Raw genomic sequence first — 12,206 nt, forward strand, 5'->3', positions numbered from 1 at the left:
GTCTAGTTAATCCAAATTATTTGGTTTAAACCTCCTGTTTTGGAGGTTTAAACTCAATACAGAGTTTAAACTGATACTGCGCAAACTGAATTTTAGTTTAAACCAAAAAAAATCCAGATTTGGTTTAAGCTTTAGCTTAAACTTACACTGTGCAAACGGCCTAAAAGTTATAATTTTATTCACAACACATGCAATTCGAAACGTCATTTACAATTATAACTCATTATTATATCGTCATTATTATTATTATTATATGAGTATCTTATATTAGTTTCCGTAATTTTATACATTTTAATGGTTTGAATAAGCTCTATTTTCTTTTCTATTGACATGTTTGCTATACCTAGATGTTGGAACTTACCAAGTTGTTCTTTGACGGCAGTGCCATATTAGAAATTGAGAATATTTATTTTTTCAATCTGTATTATTTTATTGCAAAATAAATGAATTTGAATCTTGATGTTTCTGTACAAATACAATTATAATGAAAATAGCAACAGCTGATGGAAAGTGAAATGAGAGTGTTTGTGACGCTTCTTAAATGTGTGACCTTTACAGAAACTCGACTGCAGCAGGTCATTCAACAATACAAATGTACGCTGTATCGAGTTTTCCTCTCTAACTGATTCCATATTTCATCCGGGTCACTGAATATTACGTTTGTAGTATCGAAACAATACAACTCAACCTTGCATAAAGGAAATTTATCGAGGTAAACTCATTCACGCCGAAGACCAGTATGACGTGTGGATTATTCTCACTTTTCAACTTTTACTACCCTAAACTTGTTTTACAATCTACTATCGAAATTCTACAATCGAAATGTTTAATGAAAATTCCAATAATACAACAAAATGTCATGAACTTCCTCAATTTCAAATGTGTTATCCCGTCCCTTTGTTTCAACGTCTAATTGCATTGTCGTTTCCATGGAAACCACTCTCTCTTTCAACTCCTTAAAGTTACCAATCTCATTCCACCAAAATTATTTCACAATTCATTCATCAATGGAATAGTCTTGGCATAATTAATTAAGGCATAATTTTATCAGTCTTGATTATGATATTGCGTAGAAGTATCAATCTATTTCATTCATTTTTCGATAGTAAATGATCTGTATTAGAGCATTCAGCAATTGAAGTTTCGTGCTGTAATGGAAAGTGTCGTAGCATCACTCTTCCACTATATCTGAAATTCATTATCGTTTCTGTAGAAAAACCAATAATTTTGAATCAAATTGTAGGATTGGATTGTCATTAATGCTATAATTGAATAGCATAATCTCTTCTTGTAAATCTCTTGTGTGCATCAAATAAAAATAATCTTTGTGTGTTTCGAATTGTAAATTGAATGTGTAATAGGAGAATGTTAAGTGACACATAACCTAGCTACATTTGAACTGTTGTATAAATTAGAATTGGAACCGTTTTGGGCTTATAAGCCTGTGGTACTTTTCTGTAAGTTGTGTAATTCTGAATGATTGATTGAATAAATGTTCTCGAAATGATGAATGAACTACGTCACTTGGAAGTGATAGCCCTCTTGTATTTCATCTGTGACTAGATTCTGCTAAGTATAGAGTGAGTGTTACTATGCTACTAGCAAAAATACTTGAGCTGAATACTAGAGCGCAGAGAGTGTGTAGTGTGATTCCTAATACTGGAACCACGCAACTTACCAAACATTACTATCAAACTTGGTGAGAAGATAACAGAGGGGCCCGGTTGCACAAAAGCCGGTTGAATTTTAATCGTGATTAATTTCACGAGAACCATCGCAGAAGACTTTTTCGAAAAGAATGCCTCTGATTGGTTCTCGTGGTATAATCATGATTAAAATTTAACCGGATTTTGTGCGACCGGCATCTAGTAGTGGTCTATCCAAGTCTATCTTTTATTGTAAGTGAATATAAGTGGATGAAAGTTGAAAAATAGTTTGTGTTGTATGTGTGACGTTCTGATAATGTAGCTTGGCAAATCTAGTCAGCAAAGCGTACTACCTACCAGTCTTGGTGAGTAGATAACAGCATTGAGAAAAGTTAGCATGGGAAAGTTATCCCATGGTATAAGGAGTTTATGTTCCAAATTTCCAGCCGGTGTTTTGTTTCCAAAACTCAAGCCGATTACTGTCTATTATTACTGTTATTATTACAATATGAGAGAACACCAGCGCCACATAGTTTCACTAAGTCTGTCTGCTTAAGTTAACAGTGAAATTTTGTGCTAACTCAAGCCGATTAATGTCTATCATTAATGTTTTGGCCGGGTGTGAGTGTATGACCGGTATGGTATAAGAGAACACCAGCGTCACATAGTTTCACTAGGTCTGTCGGCTTGATTTGACAGTGGAATTTGGAACATAAACATCCTATACCATGGTATATCCTCTTATGCTATATTTTCTCCATGATATAAGTGGAAACAATGGTTTTTGTGATGTTCTAATGTCAAAGTAGTGATTTGTGAAAGAGAGTAAAGGGCTGAAGAGGAGCCCTGCCCGGGCTGTGGGGTTTGTGCTTTGCGGACCGACCTGAATCGAAATCGCCCATGTTGCTCGCCTCGCTCGCTTGGGTCCCGGGCTGGTCTTGGACCGGGTTTCAGCCCTTCAGCCCTACAGCCCTTGAGCTGCCTTCAGGCAAGCAGGCCCTCGTGTGCGCACTGTTCAGAGCTTTGCTTTACTTTACTATCGATCCGGGTGTGGACCAGCAGTTATAATGCGCTTTTACTGTTCGTACTAAAAGTAGTCCGCAGTAGTTTTGCATTTTTTCTCAAAATATACTCATACAGTAACTACTTACTTACATAAACTGGGCCCGAAATCGCAAAACTCCTAGAGTCTCTGTCAGTGAATCACCGTTCGAGGAGTTTTGGTGAAGTTGTAAAGGCGTAAGATCTGGTTTTGTATGCCTGCCGCCTGTCTTAACCGCTACCGGTCCCTGGCCCTGCTTGCCATTTAGTTTCAGCACGGTACGACTGCAACTTGTCTTTTGTTTGTAGTAGTTCAGCACAGATTTTTTAGCCGTCTTCATTCCTTTTTGTACGGGAACTGCGATCCGCTGATTTCGTCGTCGATTTCTTGTCTTCAAAGTCGGTACGTTACTTTTTATAAATTAAATTAAAATTAATTAAAAAATTTAACTTAGATAGTTTTATTAGATATAAACCGTGTGTAAAAAAACTATTTTCAACACCCCCAAATACTAAATATTTTTTATAAAATATTTTGATATTTCTATATATTTTTTTAATTTAATAAATTTTTTATAGGAAAATTTCCAATAAAATCCCCAGGGCATAAAGGTGATATAAGGCCTCTCAAGAAACCACAGTTATCAATATTACCTTGAAAAATTAAATAAAATAATAGTGATAAAACAGAAATTTCTTAATATTTTTAGAAATTTTTAATAATTTTTTCAGTAGGATTGTGTGTGGGAAAAGACACGTGGCTAATCCTTCAAGGCAAGCAGAATAGAATGATAATGTACGCCATCATTATCTATGATTAAAATATTTCAATGATAATTATTACTTTAATTAATAAATACAAAATACTTCAATAATTATCAATAGCCAGATGGAGCTGTAAGTGTTATTCTAGAGCACAAACGTCGGCTAATCATGTGAAGGGTTGAACAAAGTTTGAGTGAGGGGTTGAACAGTTGAAATTCATACAAACAACCCCTAATAAATGAGTCATGTATCAGAAGGTCCAGTTAAAAGAAAGCTGGATTCGTACGCAACAGTGACAGTGAACAATGAAATAATTCTAATACGACTTGAGCCCGGTCGAGCGAGTATAAATAATCCCATTAAAAATGATAGGAATTACATTTCTCCTGTTGTGTGGGAACCCAGCTTAATATATCAAGCATTTTGCCCGACGCTTACGTTTGTATCAATAGTCTAAATAATAGCTTGGGAACTTCATCACAGCAACGTTACGGTAGCTAATCAATACTGAAGGAGCTTAGCACTTGAAATTCAACTGAACTTCCCGTAAAGTCTGAAGCATCTATCTTGAAAAGCACCTCCAATGTCTTTCGTCCACCACGTGCAATAAATTCCATTATTCGTTGAATATCAGTCAATTGTTTCAATAAGTACTGTATTCATATTGAAATTTATGCTATTATAGAAATACAGTCAATTCTGAACACAAAATCTGTAATCTGGGTCGCTGTATAGACGTGGCATACTGTGTTTCAACTCACTTCTTGGGCAAGCATGGGTTTTTGTGGGGAAAATGAAAAATGAAGTACCTTAAATTTTGTGCATTTCTTTTCGCATATATGTCATGCTCAATTAAATGATGATGAATCACAGCGATTATCGTTAAAACACTGCGACATGTTTTAAAAACGGTCGATATCAAGAGAGGGACGACTGTACAAAAAGCACTCATTTGTTCCAATGTGTTTATTGTTCAATGATTATAGTGTTTTGTACAATCAATGAATAAATGTATTTCAAATAGTACGTTCAGAAACGCATGCATAAAATGAGTTAGAACGCCTCTAAAACGCATATGAACCTATCTATAAAATTTCTTCTCAGTTGCCTGTTATATTTTTCGTATTCAACTAGTTGACATATCCGTGAGTTCAACACAAAACGTATTTTATGAATACTTCTGCAATATTACTGTATAGTACTGTAAGATACTGTCACTGCACTCAATGTATGGCCAAAGTATGTCATTTTAAGACATCAACAATGAATAATGTTTGTAGACCTAAATAAAAATTACAGACTACCTCAATCGAAATCTTTATTCACTCAGAAGTCAAGTTCTAAAGTTTTGAATCTAATCCCATCATTGTATTCCATTCCGTCATTACAACACCACTATTCATGTTCTGAATCATTCAATAAACAAGTTTTACTGAACGGGTAGCGTAGTATATAGATGCAGCTCCCTTAGACATAGTCCTTTATTGGAATGCACTACCCGCATGTTTAAGGCTCATATGCATTCATATGATGGAATTCATTCCGACCTTCACATTACAGTATAGTATAATTTACAGCTGTAATTATCATCAGAAAGCTCAGATTAGAAGGTACTAGCTAATTTACTTGGTAGATTAGTAAATTTTATATGTTTCAGGAGTTTGACTCTATGTTGCTCTCTAGTGTTGCAGCCCTTATACTTCACCATCACTGTATTAAATTGGTAATCGAGAGCTTATAAAAGTATAGTTCCAGCACCTATATCAACTTACGGTAGCTGCAAATAATGATAGTTGTATTTCCCCAATATTTCTCCCTCTTATCGTTCAGTTATGGGGTTCTAACCCCACAAATTTCATAATTTACGACATCCTGTAACATTCGAATCATATTTTCGTTCAATTTATGTTCAAACCCGATGGAATTATGTGTGATTATGACGGTTTTAGTCTACTTCGATCGATACTCTTAATATTGGACATGATAATCTTTTCTCGCGACCATTATTTTTGAGTATCGATGTTCCTTTTTCGACTATCGTACCTGCCCCCCGGAAAATCTATCAATTGTATGTTCCTCTGATCGCTGCTAGAAGCTGCTAAACTTGACTAAATAAATTTATTGAAATAGAATCAAATTCGGTAGTTGAATGAAACGATTCGGATATGATAATCGTTTAATCTCCCATATCCAAGGAGAAGCATTCTGTTCCAAATATTCAGAGCGATGTCATTATCAAAAAGATTTCAACTATTCAATATAGTACACCTTCGTAATCTCAAAAAAGTGAAGTCTTGCATTGAAAATTTAAAGAAATTCAGGATGATGTAATAGTAGTTATGGATATAACTATCTCCACTGATCTCTTTGGAAATGACTGAATGTGATGCCTGATACACCTCCATTATCATATGTCATAATTTTATGACAGACTGGCACACTGTCAAACGAGAGAAGGAGGGCATTTCGAGCATCTTTTAAAATGGAATGTAGTAAACAGAGTACTAAATGAATAACCACTTTTTTCACTGTATTTCTATTAAACGAAAATCCAAATTAAATGCTGTAATAATTCACCCCGAAGACTTCTGCTACTGCAAATATAGGGTGAATTACAGCATTTAATTTGGATTTTCGTTTAATAATAATAATATTAATTCATTAGCATTTGAATAATTGCAATATCTCAGTAATTTCCATCAATGTATTTCGTTATTCATTCAAATAAGTGTTGTTTCAAGTTTCATTACTTTACCAATCATTTCTTAAAAAACTAAAACTTCAATCAGCCGCCATTTTGGACACAAGAACATTTTTATTGATGCAATCTCTTTTGTTTTGAAAAAGTCTTTAAAATGATGTACCACACAATGGCTGATTACATTTAAAATATTTGAGTTACAACCCGTCCTCATGAAGGGTTGATATTCAGTTGTACTTCAAAAGGTGGAGTATTTGACCAATAATGTATCCTGAAAGTGACAGTATTATATCTACAACAGTCTCCAACTCATTGAAGGGTTCCCATTCATATGACTCACTCTGTAGTTATGTGCGAGAGTGGAGAGATATTGAGGCAGCAGAGATCAGACATTCTGTCTCGAACAGAACTCTCAATTGGGCAGATTTACTACGATGTTACGTTTTACGCTACGCTGACCCCTTAATCAAATAATATCGTACGATTCTCAGGAATTTTCAATAACCGTGACCTCTGACAGGAACGAGGAAAAGTTGCAATTTCCTCGAATACTCCGAACGTAATATTCAGTGGCCTGAATGAAATATGAGAGCAGTCGTAGTGGAAATCTCGATTCAGCGTACGCTTGTAATTTTGAATGACTTGTGATAGTAGAGTATTTGTAAAGGTGCGTACGGGCTTAGACGTCATAAACACGCGCATTTTGATTTTCAGTAGCAGACGCTACGTTTATTGTATCTGTATCTTACTGCTGCAACTGACGAGAAACAAAATACGCTGGTTTGTGGCATCTTCTTTAGATGATAGTAGACATTTAACAGCGTATTATTGATTTAAAATAACCTAACACAGGAAATCTATTACAAATTCCCTGCAACGAGATTCCATCTTCGTTCTCGAGTTTTGGATGTCGAAACAATTAAATTCAATTGAATTTATTTCACCAAATCACAGAAAACAGTACAAAGATGTGACAATCAGAAAAAAACAATAATTGTTATTCTAAATATCTATATCAACTATCTGAAAAATACGGCTGGAGGTGAAGAACTACTGGCATAAGTGAAACACTTGTTCGCCAGTAGCAGTAGAGACTTAACTGTTTCTAAATCTTAAACTAATAATTTAAAATGGAATCTTTTTATTCAAACAATGATAAGTATATTTAAAATAAATGCTATCAATTGTGAATTGATCCTGACAATAATTGTTAATTGTTCCATTAACATGAAAAACTCGACAAACTGAAAACTTGAAGAATTAAAAATAGGCCTATAACCATCCTCAGTAAATTAAGAATCTATATGCAAAATGGCAAGCTACTCAGTTGAGAGTAGTTGAGACGTGATGATGCGTTATTCGTGAATTTCCTATCCCGTAAATGTATAAGCCAATTTTTACTTTATTATATTATATAGATGAGTTAATCAGTCCAGTAGTTGAGACTTGATGATACCTCATTCGTGAATTTCCAATCCTGTATAAGCCAATTCTATCCTTTTTATATAATAGTTGATGTGAATTAAGGTGATATTTTTTACAGTTTCATACTCGTGCAATCAAATAGTGTATAAACCAACAGTCCAGGGCAGATAGATCAATGGCAAGGCTTTAAAATTGCTTGTGGTGTAATTTGGATCGATATAGACACTGCACACCGAAATATTCAAGGTACTTGTAGGGTGTGTGCCGGAGGGGTAGGGGGGGGGTAAAGCTGCAGCTATGACTAAGAACCAAGTCTATCGATTTTCAGCTTTAGACTGGCGAGGTGTGGGGTGGGCTCTGAAGGAGGGGAAGTTCTTTGAAATTAGCATGGAGCAAGGCACTGGCAACCCTGTAAAAAGGGGAACCGGGCAAGCACACACGCACCCGGCCACCACGCCATACCCCTCTACGCTCGCCCACTACAATCACTCAACTAAAACCAACCTATCTTCAGTTTCAATCAAACTAAAGCTCACTCAATCTTTAATTCCAATCAAACTAAAACTAGCTCAACCTTCAATTTGATAGAACTGATATTTTCTCATCAAATATTGAATCATGAATTCTTGAAAGTCATCGCGAAATTTTCCGGCCGGATTGGTTTAGTGTTACGCCAGTTACACACATCGATTTTTGTACGTTCGTTTTTTCAAGTTTCAAGTTTCAAGTTTTATTGTTTACATCAGCAATACAACAAAATAAAAAACATCTCATCAGATACCTATAACTAACAATTTAAAGATACTAAGCACTTCTGAAAGGTTAATTTGGCACTATATCATAATGTATCAATAATACAGTAGAAATTAACTTTAAACTTATAAGTACACAACTCATATCAACATTTTGGAATAATGTAACTGATGGTGGAAATGAACCTTAACATTTTATGTGAGAACCGATGCAAACAAAAATACTATTCACAAAAGAGCTTCCGCAAAGCCCTTGTCCGTGAATAATGGGACATATGAAAACCGTCCTTATAAATTATACTAGATTAAACATCATATATGTTTGACATCATTTGTTTAATCTAATAGAATTTATAAGGAAGGAAAAAAACGTACGTCCAAAAATCGATGTATGAGTAACTGGCTTTAGACACACAATAAGCTTCGGTTGACGTGTGAGGCTCTTTGGATCCTTTGGATCTTTGAATCCGTCCCTTCAAACTGCCTTTAAAAGGAATGTTACAAACTTCGGTCTGCCAGAACCGCCTGTGAGAACCGATTTGTCTAGTATATGATAATCTAAAGAAGATTCTGTTCAATCAAGTTTTTAACGTAAAAGGAGAGGTTAGAGGAGATTAGGTTTTGGCTTTTAAATGGCAATATGTTAATATTATTTGAAATGTGTTGATTAATCTATATACAGTAGAACTGTTCAATCAAGTTTTTAACGTAGAAGGAGAGGTTAGGGGAGATTAGGTTTTGGCTTTTAAATGACAATATGTTAATATTATTTGAAATGTGTTGATTAATCTATATACAGTAGAACTGTTCAATCAAGTTTTTAACCTAGAAGGAGAGGTTAGGGGAGATTAGGTTTTGGCTTTTAAATGGCAATATGTTAATATTATTTGAAATGTGTTGATTAATCTATATACAGTAGAACTCCAAATTTATCCGAACTCCGACTATCCGAATCACCGATTATCCGAATCACTTTCAGAAAAAAATTTGTCCAAAAAAGTCTAAGTGCACTATAATTCTTCCCCCTGCGATGCCAGTGTTTGCGCGTTCGCTCACTATTGTCCTTCCCTTGTACATAAGTACATTTTATTCATATTTAAAACATGTGAAAATATCATGTTTCTTTCATTTAATTCAATAAAGAAATAGTGCAATATGAAAACGTAGTTTTTTTCTCTCCAATGGCAATTTAAAAAAAAAAACTCCGAATATTTGATTATCCGAATGGATCCCGGTCCCCATTAATTCGGATGATTGGAGTTCTACTGTAATAAACACAAATTTGAAAGTGATTTTCATTTCTAATATAGTAAATGTACATGTTTATTATTTAATATCATGTTGTATAGATAAAAGGAAGTCACGTATGTCAATCAAACACCAGTGGAGAGAGTGGAGAAGTGTAACCATCATAAATGAAGAATGGGATATAATGAGGAAATAAAATCGAGAATAGGAAAGACCAGATCAGCTTTCAATGAAATGGGCTCCATCTTCAAGAGCAAGAATTTCTCCCTGGAAACAAAAAATAAAAATGCTCAGGTGTTATGTGTTTACAGTCCTATTATATGGTGCAGAGTCTTGGACTCTGAATGATGCCATTAGAAAAAGACTTGAGATGTTGGCATACAGAAGGTTTCTGAGGATACCATGGACTAATCATATAACAAACATTGAGGCTCTAAGGAGAATGGGGAAAGACATTGAGATAATCACCACCATCAAATGCAGAAAGCTGGGACATGTAATGAGAAACGAAGTAAGATATGCTCGATTACGGGTAATTCTCCAAGGAAAGATTTTTGGAAAGAGGAACCCAGATAGAAGAAGAATTCCTTGGCTAAACAACATTCGATCCTGGTGTGGAAAAAGCTTCAAAGAAATATTTCGTATTGCTGTGGATAAAGTGAAAATCGCCATGTTGATCGCCCACCTTCGTAGCGGACAGGCACAATAAGAAAAAGAAGAAGATCATGTTGTATATTTTATAGAAATGAAACAATGCATTTGATTTAAAAAAATAAAAGTTGAAATACTCGCACTTTTGAGATATCGCACTCACGAATGACACACAGTTCGAATCCCGCCGATGGTATGGAAGTTTGATCATCTCATTAATCCACCAACGCACTTTCCATTACCCACGCACAAGCAAAAAGATCATGTAGGCATCATCCGCAACAAAAAAATTCTTGAATGGAGGATCAGACCACTCACAATAATTTATTATTCTCCTTTCCATCAATTCTCCATTCCAATGTTGCTATCACATGAATCCAATATTCAGGCTCTCGGGAGGATGCCGTGATTTAATTTTCAAATCTTACTCCAATATTACTTTTAATATCTGTGAGAGAGAAGCTATGGAGCATTTCTTAGTCCGTTGTCCAATGTATAACCGAAGAAAAAAGCTCGGGAAGATATACCATGGTATGAGTCGTTTATGTTCAAATTTCAAGCCGATTTCTTTTTACTCTATGGTATAACTATTCGTTCTGCTTTCTTGGTGAATTCACCCAAAATGAAGTGTCAAATACCCACAAAGTAATGGTACTTCTCTCAAATTCGGGTGAATGAAAAATAAATAGATTATTCATTTATTTAGCAGAAGCAATTATTGAATTCGCTCCTTGATTTGTAGTGTTGCAACTGAGGAAGGAGAGTTGCAACCCAGGTTGCATTTCCTGTAATTCATTTAAAATATGTTTGTTTTTGTTATTTATATCTATCATTTCTATTGTATGCCCCCATGTAAAAAGAATCACATACAGTTTGGCTGTAGGAAAACTAGAATTACCACCTAAATCTAGTGTAGTCTTATTGTAATTCAAGTCTTTTGTTCTAATTTATTACCTTCATAATACACATTATCATGCTGTAAGTTAGTTCTTTTATTAGCTTGAAGTCCTGTAGTTCAAATCCAAATTACCCTATTGCTGTATAATCCACCTGTTCAAGTAATTTTGTCAAAAATACTTTATGGTATGTTCAAAGCTCCGCCAATTTATGTATATGCAAAACAATATCATCTATAGTAATTCCAAATTACTTTTTTCATGTCATTTACAATTCAATAATTATTATTTTAGCTTATATTATATAAGTTCATCTAAAACTTTGCTATAAGCTATTGTATGTAAGCCAGTATATATTGTCATCTACATAAATGAAGCACTCAATCACTCTCTTTCTATCTCTCTCTCTCTCTCTCTCTCTCTCTCTCTCCTACTATAAAGGCAATTAGTAAAGGTAAATATTTAATTCAAATCAATTATTCGCTCTCCCTCTGTATTTATATCTCTCTACAATAACGCTTGAATGACCCATTTCCAACATAAAACGAATCGACTCATGTCAGTCGATTTTCCTCTTTAAATCGAATAGAAAAAATCAAATGGCATCCGTTGAACTGAGGGCTTTTTGATCGGTTACAGAGAGATTACTTTTTCCTGGTGAGTGGAATGGTGAATGGGCTCTCAATACAGTAAAGTACACTCCAATTCCGCCCACAGTACTCTGAAATTTTTCGATATGCTCAGGTGAAGCAAAATATGTATCTATTTTCTTTGTCATTTTGGCTTCTACTTCTTCATTGTCACAGTTTCCCTTCTCCACTTTATTTGTGTGATTCCAAAAGTTTAATATTTGTACAATTCATGATATAAATAAATTAAGGAACCACTTCTATTCCTCATATTTATTCATTGGAAAGGTACATACTTATTAGATATTCTGTTTAAAATTCACTTACGAACTGACATCATCTTAGTCGACGACATCTTTAAAGACGGAGAGCGCCTATAATCCTAATACTTCTTTTTGGTGAAGCTATGTGACGCTGGTAGTCTCACATACTGTGCCGTTCTTACACTCTTA

General features: G+C 34.7%; 2 protein-coding genes across 6 annotated transcripts in view; one reads left to right on the top strand and one right to left on the bottom strand.

Annotated features, from left to right (window-relative positions):
• LOC111064282 (cytosolic carboxypeptidase 6) overlaps window positions 1-12,206 on the bottom strand; it is a 115,545-nt gene that overhangs the window by 46,431 nt on the left and 56,908 nt on the right. Inside the window, exon 1 of one of the 2 annotated variants that reach the window (XM_039442196.1) lies at window positions 2,530-2,667. The exons of the other annotated variant lie outside the window; for it this stretch is intronic. Within the exon in view, the coding sequence (XP_039298130.1) occupies window positions 2,530-2,548 (19 nt within the window). The 5' untranslated portion in view covers window positions 2,549-2,667. Of the gene's footprint in view, window positions 1-2,529; window positions 2,668-12,206 lie in introns of those variants that run through there. 2 annotated transcript variants of the gene reach the window in all.
• Window positions 1-12,206, top strand: part of LOC111064270 (ELAV-like protein 3) — a 152,259-nt gene that overhangs the window by 42,398 nt on the left and 97,655 nt on the right. For 2 of the 4 annotated variants that reach the window (XM_022351977.2, XM_039442201.1), the window contains exon 1: window positions 2,935-3,090. The exons of 1 other annotated variant lie outside the window; for it this stretch is intronic. The gene's annotated coding sequence lies outside the window, so the exon portion shown is untranslated. Of the gene's footprint in view, window positions 1-2,664; window positions 3,091-12,206 lie in introns of those variants that run through there. One more of the 4 variants, XM_022351978.2, reaches the window with a different exon arrangement.

Source organism: Nilaparvata lugens, chromosome X (assembly GCF_014356525.2).
Source record: "Nilaparvata lugens isolate BPH chromosome X, ASM1435652v1, whole genome shotgun sequence".
Taxonomy (NCBI): Eukaryota; Metazoa; Arthropoda; class Insecta; order Hemiptera; family Delphacidae; genus Nilaparvata; species Nilaparvata lugens.